Source organism: Apiospora aurea (genome assembly GCF_038362705.1).
Source record: "Apiospora aurea strain CBS 24483 chromosome Unknown utg000002l_segment0_segment0, whole genome shotgun sequence".
NCBI lineage: Eukaryota > Fungi > Ascomycota > Sordariomycetes > Amphisphaeriales > Apiosporaceae > Apiospora > Apiospora aurea.
This window is the reverse complement of record NW_027117389.1, coordinates 3,707,580-3,729,486: the sequence shown is the minus strand read 5'-3', so window position 1 is coordinate 3,729,486 and position 21,907 is coordinate 3,707,580. Positions and strand designations below refer to the sequence as shown.

The following is a 21,907-nucleotide window of genomic DNA, read 5'->3' as shown; positions in this document are numbered from 1 at the left end:
GACTCTTTCTATCCATCCATCGCTGCCTGCCAGCGAAGGCACATCGTTCCGAAGCTGGTTTAAGGGGGAACCCTTACCACTGTGTTGCCCTGTGACACGTTGTGTCCTCCCACCGCTTCCTCGGGCCATTGAGCGCATCATCAGAAGACGACCCCAAATCGTTCTCAATCTGCCGCATCCTGCATACCACCTCGCAACGCACTGTTCCTAAACGCTAGCAGCGAGACCCGAGACCAATCACTTACCCTTTCTTCCAGTGCCGCAGCATCGACCTTCTCGCTCGAGAATCTGCCGACACCCGCCGTATTTCCGTGTAGATATGTCGAAGGGCATCGAGGAGAAGCCCCAAGTTGACTACGACGGATCCAAAGAGAGGACATCGCTTGCGCAAGAAGACGGGTCCAGTTCAAAAAAGAGTAGAGGCCTGCTCCACGTACCTTCGCGATCGTCTTCCCAAAAGAACCAGTCATCGCCGACGGCAACCGGACTCAGCGGCGTGACGGCAAACGAGTCGAGAGACAGCATCGGTGGTCACTCTAAAGAATCCAAGAACAGCATGTTGGGCCGGCAGCGGAATGGGAGCGCGTCCAGCCACCGCTCTGGCGCGGGGACGGGCCCAGCCAACGCACCGGGCTCCACGCAACCTAATTCGCCGGCTGGAGCACCCCAGAAACGCAAGAAGGGCGGTCTACTGTCGATGCTGGGCTGCTGTGTGGTGCCAGACCACGGAAATGCGCTAGAAGGCGGAGAGGAGGCTCTCCCGTCTCACAAGCTGGACAGAATCCCACCCCGGCAGCTGACATCAAGCCGGCGTACTGGCACACCTTCGGAACAAACTACAGGCAGCAAGAGCCAATTGCCGGAAAAGGAGAAGGAAAAGGATCCGCAAACTCAAGCCGTTCCCACACCTGAGCAGTCGAAGACGAAGCGCGCCTCCGGATCCGCTGCGCAGGACCAGTCTACCGCGGGAGACCATGAGAGCGAGTCGAAACAGACCACCCTAGTGGGCGCGACGGGACCAAGCATCACCGTGAACCCTCCAGTCCCCGAGAACCCGGAGAAGGCCGAACCGAGCGCAGATGCTTCCGCTCCCAAGGATACCGACGGCGATGTAGCTATGCCCGACGCCGATACTTCGGCTCGGGTAAAGCAACCGGTCGTTGCTCCCGAAGAGCAGGAGCAGAGTGCGGTACAGTCACCACCTCCGGCGCCTGTAGAAGCACCCACTCCGCCTGCGGCCGTTCCCGAGGAGAAAGCAGTTGCGGTGACCGAGTCAACACCGGAGCAAAAGTTCTTATTGCCTCCTATTGAGCCTCACATGAAGGGCAGAAAGTGCCTTGTTCTGGATCTTGACGAAACCTTGGTCCACTCTTCATTCAAGGTACGTATCCGCTTGTCATAACCCGTTGCGCAAGACGTCTGACTCGTGTTCTAGATTTTACACCAAGCCGACTTCACGATACCCGTAGAAATCGAAGGGAACTATCATAATGTCTACGTCATCAAGCGGCCCGGTGTTGATCAATTCATGAAGCGGGTGGGTGAGCTTTATGAAGTCGTGGTATTTACCGCATCTGTCTCTAAGGTAAGTTGCACGCTCGTATCCCTCTGAGCCGTACGGTCCTAACTGGGTTTGAATAGTACGGCGACCCCCTTCTCGATCAGCTCGACATCCACAAGGTCGTCCACCACAGGCTTTTCCGGGAAAGCTGCTACAACCACCAAGGAAACTACGTCAAGGACCTGTCCCAGGTTGGCCGTGATCTGAAAGACACCATCATCATCGACAACTCGCCCACATCCTACATCTTCCACCCGCAACATGCCGTACCCATCAGCAGTTGGTTCTCCGATGCCCACGATAATGAATTATTAGACCTCATCCCGGTTCTTGAGGATTTGGCAGGCTCCAACGTCCAGGACGTCAGCCTCGTCCTCGACGTTACTCTTTAAAAGTTCTTTCTTCCAACATCCCCAAACTCAATTGCAGCCCGGGCCCATCGAGCACATCATAGCGGAAGGCGTTGGGTGATGATTTGCGTAGATGTACAGTTTAATCATATATAATCAGCGATTGGGAGCAGTTTTCTCCCGGGCCGGTTATCTGTTGGGTCAGTTGTCTACTTGCCTGACACAGCGGGAACCAGGTCCCTAGTTCAAAATAGAACGAAACTCCGCTTACGTGGCAACTCTGGCGGTGTCTCAGAGAAGCGCCAGAAGCTTTGCACGCCGTGCGGTGATGTACTTCGCCATGAGTGCAAGTCTCCGTTGCAAGGTGCGCGCATCTGAGCGTTCGTACCCCAAGGCGGGAGCAGTTGGCGGAGGTGGAATAGGGTGTTGTTGGTACAATGCAGTACAGAAAAATATTTGGTTTTCCTTTGTCATGTCTCTTCTCTGCACTGCGGTGTATCGGTAGCACAGCACAGCACAGCACACATTTACAGGGTGTTCTTCGCTCGGGGGGGTCTGCTTGCAGGCCAATTTTTTTGGGACTCAGGTTGATGTATACAAACTTTGCGGTGGGCTTCTTTTTTCATATGTTGCCCAGGCAAAACCGGATACCCCCTTCTTCTCTTAGGCGGTTCAAAAGGCCTATCTTGCTTTCTACAGCTATGAGAGCAAGCTTCGGGGTGGTGATGGGTGAGCATTTCGGGAAGCAGTTTCAAGGGAGAGAGGACGAGGGGAGGAGGCAGGAAGAAGGGGTCGCCAGCCAAGCATAAAAGCGGACGGCAGACCTGGGCGCTATGTGCTTCTCGGGGATTTTATGTAAAGCGTTGATTAGGATACCACAGATTCAAAGAGGCCTTATAATCGCACCAGTATTTTGCGTGCACTAACTAGTTGAGGTGCTACTTACAATGGATACAAAACTACAGTCTGTGTTTGTGACAACTGAAACTGATGGTGGAAGTTCGGGGACGGCAAGGAGGCTTAATATGAGACACATCTCCAGTTTCCGTTCTCTGTATATATCACAACTGATGCGGTTTTGAGGACTACTGGGGTGGTGAGGGGATCAAAGGACTAATACAGTGTGCAGTTCTGGTGGTAGGTGTTTGTTATCCCGACAAAAAGAAATGCTGTAGTCGAAACGTAAAGCTCGATGAATTTCTATCAGTTCACGAACCGCTCAAATGGAGCTGTTGAGCGAGAGCGCAAAAAGAGCAAAAGAAGAGGTACCTCCGATGCGGGGAATCGAACCCCGGGCTACACGGATCTTTAATGAGAGCGTGTAATGTTAGCCACTACACCACATCGGATGATGGAAGAAACGCGTTCTATGATGAATTATGATACTAGTCTGTGTTCTGAGATGAGGCATGTTTTGCTGTGGTCGGCGACGACGAAGCAACCCTATGAATAGGGAAGGTCGTGTGTAGGAATAGGGAGTGAGGTTCAAGAGCCATGGCCCCTACTCCGCTTCGGAGAGTACATGTATTATATCAGATCCAAAAGGTGAGAACTATTGAGCTCAAGAGTATGGAACCCTTTGTATCGTCGTGGAACCAGGATGAGGCTACTATCAAGAAGTGGGTAACATGTTTCTATAGCGAAAATTCCCGACTATTGTACTGGATTCATCCAGCCGATGTTTATGACTGTCTTTCATACCAATAACAATGAACTTGGAGTTCGATTGACTATTTACATGACCTTGTGGTGAAGGGATTGCTTCGATACCGTTCGACATGGCTGCAAGGGGAGTTTGCCATAATAGGTGTGACATTGTGTCCTGTCACGAAAGCTGGATTACCTGCACCGTCTAGTAGCGTCCAATGCACGCATTGCTGTGTTACCGTATTATATTCGGACTGGATTTTCAAGCCCCAAAGCGCGAGACTGTATCTCAGAATTCTACTCGTACGTGTCATAAAACATTCAACCAGTTGCTTTTTGTCTAATCCATAACCAGCCCATCTCCTCATAGGAGACTTAGATTGCTTCAGCAGAAATCTCCTGGCCCTTGTATTTCTCCAGACCCTCGCCAGCCTATAAAGCGAACATTAGCAATTTGCGCTGGCAACTCTGCACCTGACGAGAGAGGGTTAAACTTACGTAGCTTGTCAACGGGGAAACTTCGAGACCCTCGTTCTTGACGACAGCCCCAGCAGCCGTGGCCCATCGCTGACCCTGGGACAGGATGTCGCTCTTGCTGGTGATCATGTTATCATCCTTGGCGTCGGTGCCGTTCTTCAAGGGGGAGAACTCCTCCTCGCGCTTGACCTCGAGGCAGGCGAAGTCGTTAAGCTCCAGCATGTTGAAATTGTCGAACACGAACTGCTCGAGCTTGATGCCGTTGGGCTTCTCGGGCTTGACGGCGTTGCCGGACTCGGTGTCGACGCAGGGGATCTTCTTGCGGGCGATGTGGTGGGGCAGCTTGGACATCCACTGGTCCATGCCGTTGAGGTAGGCGAAGGAGTAGTAGTGGTTGACGATGTTGGCGGCGCGGAACTTGAGCACGTCGGGCTGCTTGGCATCCTTGGCCTCGGCCGTGGCGCTGTCGATCTCGGAGTACTCGACCACGTCGGGCTTGCCGTTCTTGGACAGGATCAGGCCCACCGACTCGGTCGCGTTGCGCTTGCGGACCACCTTGGTGGCCAGCGACACGCTCTTCTCGGCCGAGAAGCCGATGAAGACGGGGTCGGCCACCTTGACCAGGCAGTTGTCGACACAGTAGGCGTGGATGTGCTCAACGCCTCGTGCCTTCATGTCCTTGAGCACGGTCGCGGAATCGGCGCCGAACTTGGACGTGATGGGGGCCTGGTACAGGGCCTTGTACAGTCCACCGTTGCCATCGGGGGCGACGGCGACCTTGCCCTTGCCCTCGAGCATGATCTTGCCCTCGTTGGAGATGCAAGGCAGGACACCCTGCTCGAAGATCATGACATTTTCCTTCTCCATGCCGAAGTAAGAACCACGCTTTTGGCGGTCCTCCTCGGTCTCGTCGGGCAGGATGTCGCCCAGCGACTCCCCGTTGAAGAACTTCTCGGTGTTCTGGCGGGTCGGGCCGCTGGTCATGACGTACCAGGGGATGGTCACCTTCTCCTTGGGGGAGTACTTCTTCTGTGCCAGCTCTTGCGCCTTCAGGATTCGCTCGGCCTGGATCTGGAACAGGGACTTGCCCGAGGGCAGCTTGATGTTGAAGCAGCCCTTGGGGGCCTTGCTGCCCAGGCGGGTGCCCTGGCCGCCGGCCATGAGCACGACGGCCACCTTGTTCTCGGAAATGAGCTTCAGGCCCAGCTCGTACCACCGGTCAATGTCCTCCTGCTTGGAGTCGAGGATGCTGGCGGTGGCGGACTCGGGGAGGGGCTCGACGGTGGGGGGCTTCTCTTCGGCCTGGGCGGGGCTCAGGGCTCGCTGGGTGATCTCGTTGATCTCCTTGGGGTCGAAGCCCTCGAGCTGGAGGTAGAGGGCCTCCTTCTCGGCATCGGAAAGGGAATCGTAGAAGGTGTGCACCTGGCCCTGGCCGGCAGCGGCATACCGCTCCTTCTGGGCCTGGACGTTCTGCTCGTTGAAAGGTGCCGGCGCCATGTTGATGTCGGGCGTGGGGTAGGTATAGTAGTAGTATATAGTACTTGGGAGAGTGGGAGGAAAGTCGTCACGGAGAGAGAGAGGTCAAGTTGGGGATCAGCAAGCAGGAATAGACCCTGGAAGCAAAGGGGGAGGGGTCCTTGACTTTATTTATAGCTTGGCTTCCGACTAGTGCCCTGTCTTAGTTGTACCCGGTTGGTTGGACAAAGGAGCGAATATAGCTGAAACTGCGGACACGATGTGCTATTCTGCGCTACGATTCCTCCAAAAGCTGGCACCACCAGCACAGCCCGCATGGCTGGATACCTCAAGGAGTCAAGGTAACCCCACGGGATCGTATATGCAAGGCCGAATTGGTTCATGGGTTCGGATTGTTTTGGTACAGTCAACCCAGGAGCGTAGATTGAACGAGTTTTGCCAGTCCAATCAGACACGCGACCAGAAACGGGTATTTTACTGCGCAGAGGCATGCCATGCAAAAAGTTCACAGCTGATTCTGACGTATTTGCCTTCATACCACACTACTGGAGGTGAATGGACTAACATACACATGAGCAGGCTGGCCTGTAATAGAATGGAGGTTTAACATTTGCTCAACGTGGGCCTTTCCCATCTCAAGAGCATGTCAAAATGTTTGCAAGCCTTTCCAAAGCATTGCAATAATTTAACTCATTCTCAATATCGCCCCAAAGTTCTTATTGTTCAGCTGTTCGCTTGCCAATCCGGAAGCCATTGTTGTCCCTTCTGTAACGCGGAAAGCTGGATTGGGGAGTCGCCAGGCCAGTGCTCACATGCTTATTACAGTGGGTTGGATTCATGCGTACCAGCTAATGGCCAGCTAAAGGAGAAGCTCTGTAGGCGTTTGATGCGCTAGAACCCCCTAAAGGCAAGCTACATAAGCTATCTGAACTGACCTGGAGCTTCAGTTGGTCCCTAATAAGTCCACTGTCTCCAGCGCTCCCATTGATGCTTGTTGCCCAAAAAGCACAGCAGTCGACCCAACTTCAGAAGAGGAAAGATCGCAAGCGCATCTCAATTCACCCTGCAGCAGACCATGTTGAATCGCGATGAAACCAGCTTCTTGATGCGTGTACCCTGAGAAGACCATGCCGACGGTTTCTGCCAACAATCTGCACCATTCTTACCAATGGCGACAATCAACCGGCGGTCCACCCGACACGCCTCAGAGGCCCAGCCGCGACAGGAGCGCAGTAGCGGGCGAAGCGCTGCGAAACGGGGTCGGAGCGACATTACCACCACTGCCCCTACTGCTGGCAGCAGCAACAGCATCGCGACCACAACCTCGACGCGCAGCAACCACCCAAACCTCCCTCAGCAAACCCATCCCGCTCGAATGAAGCGCCCTCTGGAGATAATCGACACCAACTTGGACCATCCAAAGTCCAAAAGGGCCCGAATCGCTGTAGAAATCCTCTCGCGATCCATACCTCCCGGCATTAGCCCACCGAAATCAATTGCGGTGAGACCCCAGAGCACCACTCCGACCGCCGCCAAACCAGCGACCGTCGCGACAACTCAGCGAAAACTGCACCAGCAACGACAACAGCAAACCCCCCTCCTCCCTCCTTCTCGGAATCTCCGCCCCCTTTTGCCGCCGCTGCCGATCAGTCAGCAGCATCGCACAGCCAGACGGCCACCACCTCGGTCGACCACAGCAACCACAACGACCAACAATCACCGCTGCCGTCACTTACACGGCACCAGGAAAAACTTAAAAATGGCATTAAACACGAACTAGACAGGCTCCAGCCGAACGCAACCGATGTCGCACAGCAGCCCAAGGAGCAGGGAGGCCGGAAACTGCGTTCACAGGAACAAACGAGATTCAAAAGCGAGCTTTCGGCCTACTTCCCCGATTACGATGAGGTAATTGGCAACGATCCAAAGGAGCAGCGTACGTAAAACCCGAGACAGACTGGCCCAGCCCTGCGGCCTTGCAGCCCTGCTGCCCCCATTTCGTTCCTATTTATTATTCATTAGTGGCCTGCAACCATTGGATTTTGCTGACTTGAACCTCCTTTAACAGATGTCCTCAATGTCGACACTCCCATAGTCGTCTTTGACTCTAATACAACCCCTGATGCGCAGGCTCAGGGCGGCCGCACTTTGCCAAGCCGACATGCTGCCCATCATGATGCAGGGCCAGCATCTCACACAGCCAAGTCTGACGGTCAGCTAGCGCACTCTCGTTCAACGTTCGCATCGCTGAATGACGATTTCCCTGTAAAATCTTACGGAGACGAGCTGTACACGGACCTATTTGATTCGGAGATTGTTAGTAATGCACTTGTCCATGACGACGACGATGACGATGAAGACCCTCTCGCAGACGAACACTATGCACCTGCACACAGAAGAGCCGAACGGCTGGAAAAGTCGATCCGCAACACAGAGAGAGGACGGGCACAGCACGAGCGTGACCAAATAGTGCGACTGCTCAACGACCTACAGGGCCATGACTGGCTAAGGACAATGGGTGTCAATGGAGTCACCGAGAGCCGGAAAAAGACATTTGAGCCAGCACGAGATCACTTCATCCATGGCTGCCAGGCTATCCTGGAGAAATTCCGTCACTGGACCCAGGAGGAGAAACGACTGAAGCTGGAAAGAGAACGGGCACTAGCCGAGCGAGAAGCCCGGTCGGAAGGCTCAGAAGAGCCAAGTGAGTCGGGAGAAGAGGAAGACGAGGCTGAGGACAGCGAGCAGGATGATGAAATGATTAGCGCTGATTCTAATCGAGAGATCCCCGACAGCGTGAGCGACGGCGATCCACCGGATCACAGCGACGTAGACGCTTCTATCGCCAAGCAGTTGCACGAAGAGGCACTCGCCCGAGCCAAGTATACGGCACCGACAGGTGCTAGGAGATCCCGGGCTGATCCGCCGCCACAACATTCAGATTTCTGGGCGCCACCGCGTGAGTTCACGTCGTTCTTCAGCAAGCGGCACGAGCGCGATGCCGCCATGAGAAGAAGTCGGAGAGGCCGTATCGTCATGGCTTGGGGCCACCCGATTCCCGACTTCGAAGAGGACGAGTTTGATCTTTCCGAGGAGTACCGGGACGAAGATTACATGAAGAGCCGGGCGCGGCGGAAACGGCGTGATAAGAGGGGACGCAAGTCATGATTCGGCGCCGCCGTTGGGGCAGGATTGCCACTGTGTGCTATGCACAGATCGTATCGGTTTGACTGCATTTTATTGGGCATACCAAAGCGTATTGCATTATGCAGGATGATGATGATATCCTGCCGCGGATCATTCGCTGTGACTAAGCTTGAATGTGTCCCTACTTCTGTCACTTAAGAATAGCATGCATGTACAAAAAATACCAAGTCCTGTTGAAGTCGGGACATTTCATCCTAGGAAGTGGTTTGCTATCGTGATTTGATGTAGGAACGTTCGAAGCCCAACTGCAGTTGCGTACTCCCATAGCCATGATTAACTGACATGGTCAATCGGGCTCCTGAACTTCGTCTGAGTACAGATTCCAGAGCAAGCGCATCATACAGTGAGATACAAATAATACTGACATAATAAACTGGTTTACGGTAACCCCCGGGAGAATTTATGTGTTGACGGCCCAGGCCGGACTGGTTCGACTTATCCGCCCCCAGAAACGTACGAACGTCTTCTTGCTCCCTCGATAATTAGTGCCGAAGATGTAAGGCTATGCCAGGATGTGACTCTCCTGACCGAAGCAGTCTCTGGCTGCGAACATGGCCAACGCCGAACTCGAGGAGCTTCACCGGTTCTCGACTTCAACGTTGACTGTAGTCAACTTTACTTGAGCCAGCAGATACGAGGACACCCTTGGCCACAGCCAAAGAAGCATCGTGAGCATCGCAACGAAAGCCAGGGGCAAGATGGCTACTCTACCAAATTTGGTCTAGGACAAGGCTGGCAGGTGTTGTAATGCTGGTTGGAAACGCAAGAATGCTCTGGAGTTCTGTTCGGGATACATGACCGAAGAGGTTCGCAGTACGAGTTAGACAATACCTGGAATGGGCCCATACGAGCCGTTGAAGATACGAGTATCGACTGCGCCGGTAGTAGACTTGAGTATGCATACATACTGATCGCTAGTGTCTACGTCCAGGAGTAGCATGAGGAAGTATAGGTATATCGAGATGAACACGATTTCGGTACTCCAGATGCTCTACACGCTGGGCGAACAAAACATCCGAAGTAGCATCTAGTCAGCAGAAGCGTGTATGTATCACGCGTACCATGGCAGAAAGGGCCCGTTTAGGAAACTTATAAGATATCATGTACTCCTTCTGTCTCCCTCCGTTCCCAATGCTCCTTTCAATTGCTTGAGCGCAGTCTGCATTTCGAAGGCCCAGATCCAATCACGGCACCTTCCATTCACTCTGGCACTCAAATCATGACAGATCGAAGTGGTCTTGAATATACGCAGACCAGGCACATACAGTCATAACTGTTGGAACAGCTCAGTCACTGACAAGTCGTATCTTTAGCTGTAGGTCCATTCCATAGCTTGAGCTTACCGCCACCACAGCCACACAACTTCCTATTACCTTGCATCACGTAGCATTCAACGCCTAACTCGGTATTCCCTCCCCATGTTCAGTTTCCGTAGAGTTCGTAAGTGACCAGCTCAGTCACATAGGTTGATTGATGATTGAGGGAGCTGAGGCTGGCCATACCATGGATAACCGATTACATAAGTCAGATGCCCCGATGCCCCACTCGAGTACCAGTAAAAAAAACCTCCAACCTTTGGATTGGAGCAGTTGAGACGAGACGTGAGCAGGGTTATGTCATAAGCATCGTAGAGCCTCCGTTAACCTAAAAAGGTTCGGCATCCAAACTGCAGCGGCCTGAACGCGTCTTTTGCTTGGCGCGGCTGGAGGTAGAGAGACGACCCCACCAGCTGCAGCTTGGAACCGATCTGATTGGCTCAAGCTCTCTAATTTCCGAAAGCTCAGGTATCAACCACTGCCAGACAGACACCCTTCTGCGATCAGGCAGGCCTGGATGTGGTCAGACGCTGAAGTATCGACTCTCGCAAGGCTGCATGCACTGCACAGCACCGCACTGCGACATCGTGAACGGCGGCTTGGTCACTTTTTTTTGCACCCTCGCCTTTGTGGCAACGATCCTGCGACAACGACGTTTCTAGAATACCGCAACACGCCGCCATCTATCTGTACCACAGCGGAATTACGTTTTATCACCGACCGACGTGTGCCCATCAATTGCGCCGCCTTCGCACGTCGCCAATGAGCAAGCGAGCTCTCCCAACCTGAGGATCGCACCGACGCCTGCTCCAAGAGCGTCCCCCACTTCAACCTTTCGCTGCCTTTCCTGTATCTCCGACTTTTCGTCACTTGCGCTGCATCAAATTAATAATTTACTACCTTTTGAACGACTTGACAAACTTGTTTCGTTGACCTCTGGGCCGACCACCACCGACCGAATCACTTCGCGCCTGCTCCCAACCATCGCGTGTTCTCTTGCTCACAGTCACCTCATATCCCACATCTCGGCCTCACAAGCGCCTTCCGATAGACAACTGCCTCTTCGATTTACCACGCAATTCATCGATCCGACTCCATGAAAGGCACCTCCGATACTCGATTGCGGTCTTCGTAACGCGCCGACTGCCTTGACGATGCCTGGCGCCATCATCGAGCCGGATCAGGTGCCCACGCAGAATGGCGACGCCGGTGCTTCTGGTGAACTCCCGATCGAGGACACACCAGTCCATCCCTACTCTGTCTTCCGGGAACAGGTATGGCTGGACTTCGACTTGCGCGAGAAAGCCGTCAAGGGACGGGCGGACATCTTTATTAGCGTAACCGATGACTCCCTCGACGAGATCTTCATCGACGCGCGACAGTGTAGCATCGATCTAGACAAAATCACCGTCAGCGGCTGTCCCGCAAAGGCCGTCTACGAAGATCCCTACGCAGCTGCCGACACGCCGGCTGGCTACGAATGGGGCGCGCAGCAATGGCCGATCAGGAAATATCGCATGCGTTCGCTACTGCACCGCCGACGGAGAGAGCTTTCTGCAACAGATCACGAGAAGGATAACTCGTGCACGCCACTGGATGGTTCCCTCCGCGTCACTCTCCCGTCACTCAAGGATCGACAAGCCGGTTTGGCAAAGTTGCGGGATGCGCCTCTTGAGCAGAAGCAGAAGCCAGAGCCAGCTGATAAACATCTGCAAGAGATGAACGGAAAACTGTTCCACAAAATTACCATTCCCTTCACGCTGCGTAATATCCGAGACGGCTTGCAATTTGTTGGTGTCGACGAGGCCGACTCGAGATATCCTCATTTATACACACTGCATTCGGTCGAGCCGGGGATAGCTTCGTGCATCTTCCCCTGCATAGACGATCCGGGCTGTCGGTCCAGTTGGAAGATATCTCTCACTTTCCCCAGAACCCTGGGAGATGCATTCCAGCGAGCCCCTGTGGCCCAAACCAGCGGCCTGCTCAACGGCAATCGCAAGCGGAAACATGGCGAAGAGGAGCCGCGGCGTCGCGGTGACGCTTTTACGGAAGAGGACAAACTACTCGAGTTAACAGCAGTCTGCTCGGGTAAACTGGAAGATGAGACCCTCGATTCGGTCGATGAGACGAAAAAGACCATGACGTTCGAGTGTCACAACAAGGCCGCTCGACATATCGGCTTTACCATAGGGCCCTTCGAGCACGTTGACTTATGGTCTGAGTTCAGAACCGAAGAAGACGATAACAAACTCGGCTCTAATGCAACCAAAGTCCATGGCTACTGCCTCCCTGGCCGAGCCGAAGAAGTGCAAAATACCTGCGCTGCCATTGTCACTGCCATCGACCAATTTGCCATGAACTTTGGCCGATATCCTTTCGACAACTACAAAATCTGCTTCGTAGACGACATGGTTGCGAACAACGTACCCCTCTGTGGCTTCTCCATAGCCAGTACGCGCCTACTTTACCCGCGTGAGATTTTCGACACCGAGATCGAGACTACTCGGATCCTTGTCCACTCTCTGGCCTGCCAGTGGTTTGGTATCAACATCATTCCGAACACTAGCGCGGATATCTGGCTTGTAGTGGGCATTGCTTGGTTCATGACCGACTACTTCATGAAGTTCATCTGTGGTAACAACCACTATAGATTCACGATGAAGTCGAGGGCGGACCAGCTCATCGAGATGGACATGAATCGTCCATCGTTACATACACTGGGCGAACACTTGCATCTGGGTGACTTTGAGGTGGAATTTATGGACCTGAAAGCACCCCTGGTGCTATTTATTCTCGACCGTCGGCTCAGCAAGTCCTCTAGCTCGCAACCGATTGTGCGATTGATCAACAAGATGGTTAGTAAGGCAAACACATCTGGCGATCAGGGCGATGAGATCTTGGCTTCAGAGCCATTTCGCAAGGCATGCGAAAAACAGGGCCAAACGCGACTCGAGAGCTTCTGGAATCAGTGGATACTCGGGTCCGGATGTCCTCGCTTTGATGTCTACCAGAAATTCAACAAGAAGCGGCTTTGCGTGGAAATGACGATCCGGCAAGTCCAGGATATTGCCGCCCACAAGGCTCGGGTTTTGGACAAAAATGCCTTCTGGGGCGACGTCTTGGAGGAAACACACTCTGTCTGGGCCGGCGAGTTGCAGCATTGTTTCAGCGGGCCAATGACTATCCGGATTCATGAGGCCGATGGTACACCTTATGAGCACATCGTGGAGATCAAAGAGGAGACAGCTAAGTCCATCAAATTCGAGATACCCTACAACACCAAGTACAAACGACTCAAGAGAAGTCGGCGCCAGAGAGATCGGCAGATCGCGGCCAATACCAATAAGAACACAGAAGAAAACCAGGAGGATGGTGCGCTTCTGTACTCTCTTGGCGACGTTCTCCAAGGCCAAGACGATGTGGAAGAATGGGGTCTCCATGATTGGAACGAGGACCAGGAAGCGCAGATGGACCAGGAGTCGTACGAGTGGATTCGGATGGACGCCGATTTCGAATGGGTCTGCACCATGAAAACCAACATGCAGCCTTACATGTACGTCTCCCAGTTGCAGCAGGATAGGGATGTTGTGGCACAACAAGACTCGATGCTGTATATGGAGCTGCTATCGCACAAGAACGGGGCTCACCCTCTGGCCTCGACTATCCTGACAAGGACACTACGTGATCTTCGTTATTTCCATGGCATTCGCACTATGGCAGCAACGATACTGCAGCTTCACGCCGTCGATGGTCCTGCGGAACGTATCGGGCTGAAGCATCTCCTGAAAGTCTTCCAGACCTTCTTCTGCTATGAGGGGACATACACGCCACGCCCGAATGATTTCTACAACAAACAACAATACCTAATACAATGTTCAATCATTGAGACTGTGGCAAAAGTCCGAGATAGGGATGGGAAATGCCCCGAGGAGGCACGCCGCTTCATTCTGGAACAAATCCAGAACAACAACAATGAGGAGAACTGTTACTCGGATCAGTTTTACATCTGCAAACTCATTAAGGCTCTGGCGACATGCCAGATACCTGATGAGAAGAAAAGCAAGACGTCCATGTCCATGTCCTTCGGCGACGGAGACGAGGACGAGGATGGAGATGTTGCTGTCGACAAAGAACCGCAGGAGTTCAAGGAGCGTGCGTTGGAGGAGATCGATCGGTATCGTAGAATGGACGAGTACTCTCCTTCATACCAGAATTGCTTCACGGTTGCGGCACTTGACGCCTTGTGCCAGATGATGAAGGCCAAGGTTATACCATCAGATCCTCTCGTATTTGTTCAATACCTACAGGACAAGACTATCGATGTCGTCCGTATCAAGGGGTTCGAGGCAATGGTGGAACTTGGGCACATGTCCCATCCAGTCTTCCTACGATTCCTTCTTTCCGTCATTGGGACAGATTCTTCACCTTTTGTGCGCAGTCGTCTTTTCAAGATATTTTGCCGCGGGCTGGCCAGTATCGCCATTGGCGAACACGAAGACCCCGAAAACGACAAACCAGCTAGCAATGAGTCCGGTCTCATCGTTGACGACACAGCCCTCGAAGCTAAACAGAGAGCGAAGGCCCGCCGCGAAAATCTCAATCTGGCCTTGAGTGCACTCAAAGAGAAGACGAAGGACGATCTTGTACTGCAAGAGGTTGTCTGGAACACCCTGGACTCCCCCGTCTTGACGGTTGCCGAAAGGAGGAATATGCTAGATATGTGCTCTATCCTCTTCGAAGAGGATGAACAACTTACGCTCCGGTTCAACTACCCAGTTTATTGGACTGCTTCCCGGGGCGAAAAGCAGCGCAATAAGGTAACATCATCTCCTCCCAGGAACTACGTTTATTCTGAAGCCCTGGCTAACCATCGGATACAGCTACATGTAAACTTCCATCGACATTACCGGACACAATCTCGAAAGAAGTACAAGTCCTATGCGGAACCCCCATCGGCGTCATCCGCAAAGCCAGAGCAGCCCAAGCGCACTATCACCCTGAATCTCAACACTCTGAATCTCAACAAGAACCCGAGCCTCGGCCCAGTCAAAGCCGCTTCCCCATCTGCCAGCGCTGTGCCTCCAGTGGGAGCGAAACCCAGCGTCAGCGAAGCGAAACCGATTGCCAAACCAGCTGCCAAACCAGCTTTCAAACCGGCTTCCAAGCCGGTCCCCAGTGTGGTGAAATCCACGCCAACGGTTACTGTATCAGCCTCGCGGCCAGAACCCAAGCCGAAATCTGTTAGCCCAGTCAAGGATGCTCTCAAGGAAGCTCGTCGCGATAGCATCTCGGTGCAAGCCCCCCGTCCCAGTGTGGAAAAGCCTTCTGCTGCAGTTGTTTCGGTACCAGCCACCCCGGGCCTCTCGGCGAAAGCAATGTCGCCGGAAGCTTCGTCTGAACGCAGGGCTCTCCCCTCGGTCGGATCACAGCCCAAAGCACCTGGCTTCTCGAAGCCGAGGGATGACTTTGGCAAGCCGAGAGAAGGGCCTGTCAAGATTAAGGAAATCAAAATTAGGGAGCAGACGCCCAAGCCGCCCAGAGACAGAGATAGTCCTAAGGACGGTCTTCCAGTCAAGCTCAAGGAGAACTCGTCTAAACCAAAGGACGGTCTCCCCAAGCCGCCAAAAGACCGTGTTTTGGCCAAGCTCCCGACTTCCATCAGCAAGAGCAGCGGCCTCCCCGGCAAGAGTAGTGGCAGTCTCCCCCGGAAAGAGCAATAGCAGCCTTCCTGGCAAGAACAATGGCAGTAACTCTGGCAGGAGCAGTGGAGCCAACTCCCCGGCTTCGCTTGCTCCCCAGATCCCAAAGTCGTTGAAGAGGCAAAGCAACGAGCCCAGCGAGTCGCCTAGGCCGACGAAGATTGTCAAGCTCAACACCAAGGGTCTTCCAGCACACATCTTTAAGAAACGAACCAAGGTGGTTACGGTCAAATTCAAGGCCTGGGACAAGCTTAAGCGCAAACCATCACCTGCAAGAACAGCTACCCCTGATGCCGGCTCAATCCGTGCTAGCAGCAAGAGCCAGCACCTGCAATCCTTCAAACACCAGCACCGTGCAGGTTCTGTCGGATTCTCGAAGCACAGCAAGTCGCACTCGCCTCACGTATCCACGCCCACGTCAATCGGCAATAGTTCGTTCCCATCGCCACCGATGCGTCCCACTCAGACGATCAAGACATCGTCCGCCAAGATCCTGAGTGGTACCAACAATGGTGGCAATGGCGTTAAGGCCATCCGAAAGCCTCTGCCAGGCAGCACTCCCGGTGGCGGCGGCTCCAGTGGGGGATCCGGTGGCAGCTCCAACGACCGCAGGCCGCTACCTTCTGCTGGCCGCACCTCGCTCCCGTCAGGGGAAGCCCTCACACCTCTTCTTCGCAACCTCAACAGCCACCACCGTCCAACAGCACGCCATCCACTATCTTATCGGGGACGAAATCCAAGATCAAGATCAAAGTCAAGCCTACTTCGTCTTCCCAGCCGCAGTAAGGTCCGGCAAGCGATAGGCTACGTACGACTGCATGATTCTTGAACGCGTCATAGCTTGGTCTTCCCACCTCTGAAGCCAAAACCATATACACATATACAGGCAGTTTTAGCGCGAACACTTCCTCGTTTTGATCAAACTGATGATGAACCTCATTCTGATGAAAAATTTGGGAGGGCGGTTTCCGGTTCTCGCACGTACCATAACTGCATAGCATGGCGTTTTTGGGGATCAGGGGAAAGGCACAAGTGCAATAAAAATTAAGCATTGCCTTTCCACACGTTGTCTTTTTCTTTTTCTTCCGCTTCTTGTTCTCGGCTACTCAGGTGTTTTGCTTTCGCCAGATTCTCCCTTTCACGTAATTATGCGTGTGCGTGCGGCGGGTGTGTATTCAATGATTGGCCGCACCGGTGGGAAGGGGGCAAACGCAAGGCGAGGCGCTCAGATGGGAGATGGGGTTTTGACAAGGAGGCGACTACTGGGCTTCGTCTCTCGTCATGGAGGGCGACGAAATTTGTACAAAAAGGTAGAGATAGTATTGGTGCCCATCCGCCCTTGAGCCAGAAGGGGGAGTGAATCTTCATGCGATGAGATAGCATGCGTACATATTTCACGCACAGATTGGATGGCGAGCAGGCTTTGCAGCTCTCGGCACCCAGTCAAAATGCATTACATTACTACTACAGCTAGCTGCCTCCGTAACATGATAGTGATACTGAATGCCAACGCTGATTGCACATGATTGACGATGTGGTTTTACTATTTTGACGGCCTGTTTTGGTAATGTTTGCCCATCTGAAGTGAGCCGCTCCATATCTATTATATTTTCGCTACTTGGCCCGGGTACCCAATGTGTAGGATCAAGTTAGGTGACGCGCTGCCAGAGTTCTAGATGCGGCCATGCCGAACCTAACCCTAACCCCCTGAGTAGATGCGAGTATTCTCGCATGATGGTCGCCTTGGCCTGGCCGCACTCAGCATCAGACAACCTCCCGCCTACGAGGCGTCATTATCCAAATACGCTGGCACATAGTGTTTCTGAGGGGACGGAGACAGATAGAAAGGAACAACCCAATTTGCTCCCAATCCAGAAGGTCCGTCGCAGTTGGCGCTGCTGGAAGCAGCCGTATCCCGGACAGAGCCACAAGCCACATATAGTGGCAAGCGCATGTCGCAGCTGTCATTCCATTTGCCACCATTGCTCGGTGAGCTGTAGGTTTCACCCGTAAGATACGCTATTCAGCCTCTGCCTCCTGACTCAACCGCCCCTTGCCGTCCGCCTCGAACCGGCAGCCCCCGCGGCACCAGAGACGCCGATCCGCTCTTCGCGGCTGCGCGTCATGCGCCCTTCGCCTGCCGCATGGCCCCGAGTGCTCACATAGCCTGTCCCCGCCCCGGCCGTCCTCGTACCCCGCGTCGTAGGTGCCGACGCCGCGGCCGCGCTGGCGGCAGTACCGCGCGTCGCCCGGGTTCGCGTATTGCCTCCCCCACCGCCTCCGCCCGCCGTGGGCCGACTAGGCGCCTGCGGGATCTGCGACGCCGCGGCCGCGGCCGCTGCTCCTCCTCCTCCTCCTCCGCCCCCGGGACCGGCAGGGGTGACGGTGATGTGGTGGTTGGACGGTACGGGCGTCACGGCCAGGTTCGGTGCGGGCGCGGACGGTTCTCGTGATCGCCTCGAGGGCGGCTCCGCGCTACCTTGCCTCATCGCGGCGGCCGGTGTCGGGCGCATGGATCGCGGCATCGACTGGATGGCGCCGGCGACGTCGGGGTCGTAGTCGGCCATCTCCTCGTCCTCGTCCTCATCGCTGTCGTTGTATTGTTCTTCCACGTCCGACGTGTCGAGCTGGTGGTGGTGTGGGTCGGATGCGCCTTGCTGATGTTGTTGCTGCTGCTGCTGTTGTTGCTGCGCCAGTCGTTGCGCAGCGAGGCGCTGTCCGCGTTGGTCTAGCACGGAGGGCTCGCCCATGTCCGATTCGTCATCGTCATCGTCGTCTTCCTCCTCTTCCTCTTCCTCGTCGTCCTCGGGACTGCCGTACCCCCAATCGTTCGCGTCGGCCTCGGGCGGGGACGAGAGACCGGCACCGCCCTGGTGCACCTCGGGCGTCGCGTGGAGCGGCGACGACTGCTGCTGCTGGTACTGCTGTTGCTGCTGCTGGTGTTGGTGGTGCAGCGGCGAGGAGGGCGCGGCGAGGCGCGGGGTGGTTTCGCGGTGCAGGCGGCCGCGCGGAGACGAGTAGAGGGCTTGCATCCGCGGGGCGGCCTGGGCTTGGGCCTGCTTCCGGGCCTGCAGCTGGGCTTCTTGGAGCTGAGCGGCTCGGCGGTCTTCGTAGGAGGCGATGTCCTCGCTCGTCAGGGTCAGGGTTGTTGGGGGCCGGCGGAGCATGGTGGCGGTAGTGGTGGCGGTAGTGACGTGCGCGTGCGCGTGCGCGTGCGCGTGTGTATGCCTGCTTGGCTAGGTATGGATGGTTGGGGATGTAGCCCAGACAAAAAGGGCAGCTTAGTGAGAATTATGCCGCAATGGGGTTGGTATGACGTGTGGGTAAGGGTCGCATGTGACAGAATTGATATCCAAGAACTCGGTATCGCATTCGTGGGAAATGATGTATGTAATCAAAACTTGTAAGCAGCAACTGTTGTTGATGGTCAGTGGGGCGGTAGGGCTGAAAAAGACTGGTGCGGTTTAGGCCTGGCGTGGATTTCTGGCTGGGCGAGACTTCTCCGGCCCTCCGGGTACCTTGAACCGTCCCCTAAGGCGAACCTAGCAGAGACCCAAAGAACCTAGTTAGTGCCTGCTGTAGGCTGTACAAGTAGCAGTCCCATGCCTGCTTGGACATACAAACAAGAGGGTAGGTAATACGGGTCTCGTTTCCCCCACGAATCGCCATTCAAACCATAATATCTTATGTTTTCTCTCTCTCTCTCTCTCTCTCTCTCTCTCATGGCCCTCATTCCGGAAGGGCCTGCCGTTCGTTTTGAGGCACAGCGCTCTAGCCCCTTGGCTTGCTTACCCAGACAAGGGCCAACACACGAGGTTCGCATGAAACGTGGGCGGCTCCTTGCGATGGCTCTGGCCAATGAAAATTCCATCTGCGAGAAAAGTCTTCATGGCCCCCAAGCTGTCATCTTACCCGAAAGCCCTTCCAGAATCCAAACCCCTTATTTCCACCTCGGTGACCGGGGGCCTTGAAAGGGGCTGAGGTCCTGGCATCAGATCAGATATGCCTCAAGGTAAGGTAAGGTAAAGTAAGCACTTGTCCAGTGTCGTACGGGAGGGTGGTATACATAGACCGAAATCCCATGATGCTGGCAATCCGAGTGGCGTTGGATCTCTTCCTCGTCATATCGCCAAACGGCCCGAGAATTTACTTTCTTTTCGAATATGGGCATGCAAAAAATGGCTAGTAGTAAGTCTACTCAAATCAGCGAGATCGACAGTGTTGCAAACACGTAATCGTCAATGTCGACACAAACCTCCATACTGACCATGGCACCCAAATCCAGGGCTGTTTGCACAACGGGGTGAGAGCCCTTCGCTCTCGCGCGACCCGTGCCCAGCAGCAGACGGCACCCTCTTCGGTGACGTCGTGGACTTCAAGGTGGCCTGCGGGGTGGACATGCCCAAGTCGGACCTTGCCACTGTCGACGCCAACAACTTCACCCACTGCATGGACATCTGCATCTCCTCGCACCCAAAGTGCCTGGGCTTCGTCTTCGACGCTCTGGGGCAGTCCAACAACCCGCACAACTGCTGGCCCAAGAGCCTTTTGGCCCCTGCCGTCACCCAAAAGTTCATCCTGGACGCGGCCGTCGCCACGAATCTGCCCACTGCCGAGGATGACTGCGCGAAGCTTGGCTCTGTCTACTCTGCCAAGGCGCCTGGAGGAGAAGGGCAGGACCTGCAGTTCCAGATCAACTGCGGCAAATACTATGCCCCCGGAAGCCTAGTAGATATGCAAGCCCCGAGCATGGCCAACTGCATAGACAAGTGCGTCCAGTACAACAAGGACCACTCCTCTCCCAAATGCGTGGCCGTGGCGTACGATTCGACACAAGACTACGGCTACCTCAACTGCTACCTGAAGCAGAGTGTAGAAACAAACAGAATGGCCCCCAATCCAAACTACAAATTCGACATGGCGCTCGCGGTAGCGAATCCCACGACCGCCTCAGGCACGAGCGGCTCGATAGCCACGCCTTCAACGATCCCGCACTCGCCCGATACGAGCTCGGCGAATAGTCACAGCAACGGGCCAGGGGCCTCGGGCTCTTACGTGCCGTCCTGGGTGATAGGAGCGGTTCTCGGCCCGATCTTGGCATTGGTACTGGTCGGCCTTGTGGTTTTGTACTTGCGGCGTAAGCGCCGAGGGGTTGTGCGGGCCGATCAACCGAGACCGAGCTTCAAAGTGCCGAGTGCGTCATCCTCGACGACGGCCTCGTCGCGGAATAACGTAATAGTGGAGGCCCCATCCCCAGTGCAGATCGCCCCGGCGTCGTCTACGAGGGTAGGGGAGCTGCAGGCGCCGGACGTCAACCCCGGCGAGCTGGAGGCGTACACACCACCTTCGTTAGAGCACGAGTCGGAAAACGCTTCGAGATTTAAGGTGTGTAGGTTCTAGGAACGATAATGGAAGTGACACGGATGATCGCTGGGCTCGCTCGATACCACGGGTCAAGTTCTGGACAGAGATAGCATGGTTTTGTTGCATAATACGGGGGTTTTACACTGTACAAATTTAGACGACACACAATATCAAGAAATTAAATATGAATAGACATAGCTGGGGAAGACTTTTTAGTTGATATCCATGTCACGCTGATGTGAATGTTGCAATCTTCGAGTTCGGTAGCTGATATCCTTTCAGGGGCTGCTAGTCGGATAGGGGTTGCCCACAAAATCTTGGGACGAATCCTCCAAGATCTGCCATAACCGACCAGACACTTGATTCATTCCGCCACAGCCAGGTGACCATCTTGCTATAGGTTCCCACTCAACAGTGCCTAATATTCTCGTCTTATCGTGTAAGCCACCGCCATACTTCTCTTCGTTGGTGCACGGTTTTCAGTACCTCAGTCCCCCTCTCTTCAGCCACTACGTACGGGAAAGCGTCGACGATCGACATTGACCGCCTGTCGCCATTATGCATGTTAATATTGCTACCAACAGCAAACGATAATCTTCTGGTCTCTCTTGGATGATGCCAACCGCAATGCAAACAAACCCCGTGGCTAGAACCAAATTCAGCGCGATATCCGATGAAGATGCCTAACACCGGACTCAAGCAGACGCCTCTAGGAATTCATTCCAGGAAGGTGGAGATGAGGAGTTGGGCCGTTCTTCCAGTTCCGACCGAGTTACAGCTTCGTCAAATCCAGCGCTGAAGTCCTTG

The 21,907-nt window shown here is 54.4% G+C and overlaps 6 protein-coding genes across 6 annotated transcripts; 4 read left to right on the top strand and 2 right to left on the bottom strand.

Moving 5' to 3' along the window:
* Positions 1 to 319: 319 nt before the first annotated feature.
* Positions 320 to 1,953, top strand: PG986_003518 (uncharacterized protein; the record flags this gene model as incomplete). The annotated part of the gene is made up of 3 exons (XM_066839740.1): positions 320 to 1,381; positions 1,436 to 1,585; positions 1,642 to 1,953. The coding sequence occupies 3 exons, from the start codon at positions 320 to 322 to the stop codon at positions 1,951 to 1,953; spliced, it is 1,524 nt and encodes a 507-aa protein (XP_066704804.1).
* A 1,980-nt stretch (positions 1,954 to 3,933) lies between these two features.
* On the bottom strand, positions 3,934 to 5,532 carry PG986_003517 (UDP-N-acetylglucosamine pyrophosphorylase; the record flags this gene model as incomplete). The annotated part of the gene is made up of 2 exons (XM_066839739.1): positions 3,934 to 3,990; positions 4,057 to 5,532. The coding sequence occupies 2 exons, from the start codon at positions 5,530 to 5,532 to the stop codon at positions 3,934 to 3,936; spliced, it is 1,533 nt and encodes a 510-aa protein (XP_066704803.1).
* Positions 5,533 to 6,679: 1,147 nt separating this feature from the next.
* On the top strand, positions 6,680 to 8,679 carry PG986_003516 (uncharacterized protein; the record flags this gene model as incomplete). The annotated part of the gene is made up of 3 exons (XM_066839738.1): positions 6,680 to 6,955; positions 6,994 to 7,447; positions 7,580 to 8,679. 3 exons carry the CDS (start codon positions 6,680 to 6,682, stop codon positions 8,677 to 8,679), a joined length of 1,830 nt encoding a protein of 609 aa, XP_066704802.1.
* Positions 8,680 to 11,188: 2,509 nt separating this feature from the next.
* On the top strand, positions 11,189 to 16,522 carry PG986_003515 (Transcription initiation factor TFIID subunit 2; the record flags this gene model as incomplete). The annotated part of the gene is made up of 4 exons (XM_066839737.1): positions 11,189 to 14,854; positions 14,918 to 15,725; positions 15,808 to 16,381; positions 16,441 to 16,522. The coding sequence occupies 4 exons, from the start codon at positions 11,189 to 11,191 to the stop codon at positions 16,520 to 16,522; spliced, it is 5,130 nt and encodes a 1,709-aa protein (XP_066704801.1).
* A 1,256-nt stretch (positions 16,523 to 17,778) lies between these two features.
* PG986_003514 (uncharacterized protein) lies at positions 17,779 to 18,903 on the bottom strand (the record flags this gene model as incomplete). Its single annotated transcript, XM_066839736.1, has 1 exon — positions 17,779 to 18,903. One exon carries the CDS (start codon positions 18,901 to 18,903, stop codon positions 17,779 to 17,781), a length of 1,125 nt encoding a protein of 374 aa, XP_066704800.1.
* A 1,011-nt stretch (positions 18,904 to 19,914) lies between these two features.
* PG986_003513 (uncharacterized protein) lies at positions 19,915 to 21,136 on the top strand (the record flags this gene model as incomplete). The annotated part of the gene is made up of 2 exons (XM_066839735.1): positions 19,915 to 19,924; positions 20,022 to 21,136. The coding sequence occupies 2 exons, from the start codon at positions 19,915 to 19,917 to the stop codon at positions 21,134 to 21,136; spliced, it is 1,125 nt and encodes a 374-aa protein (XP_066704799.1).
* Between the last annotated feature and the right edge of the window lie 771 nt (positions 21,137 to 21,907).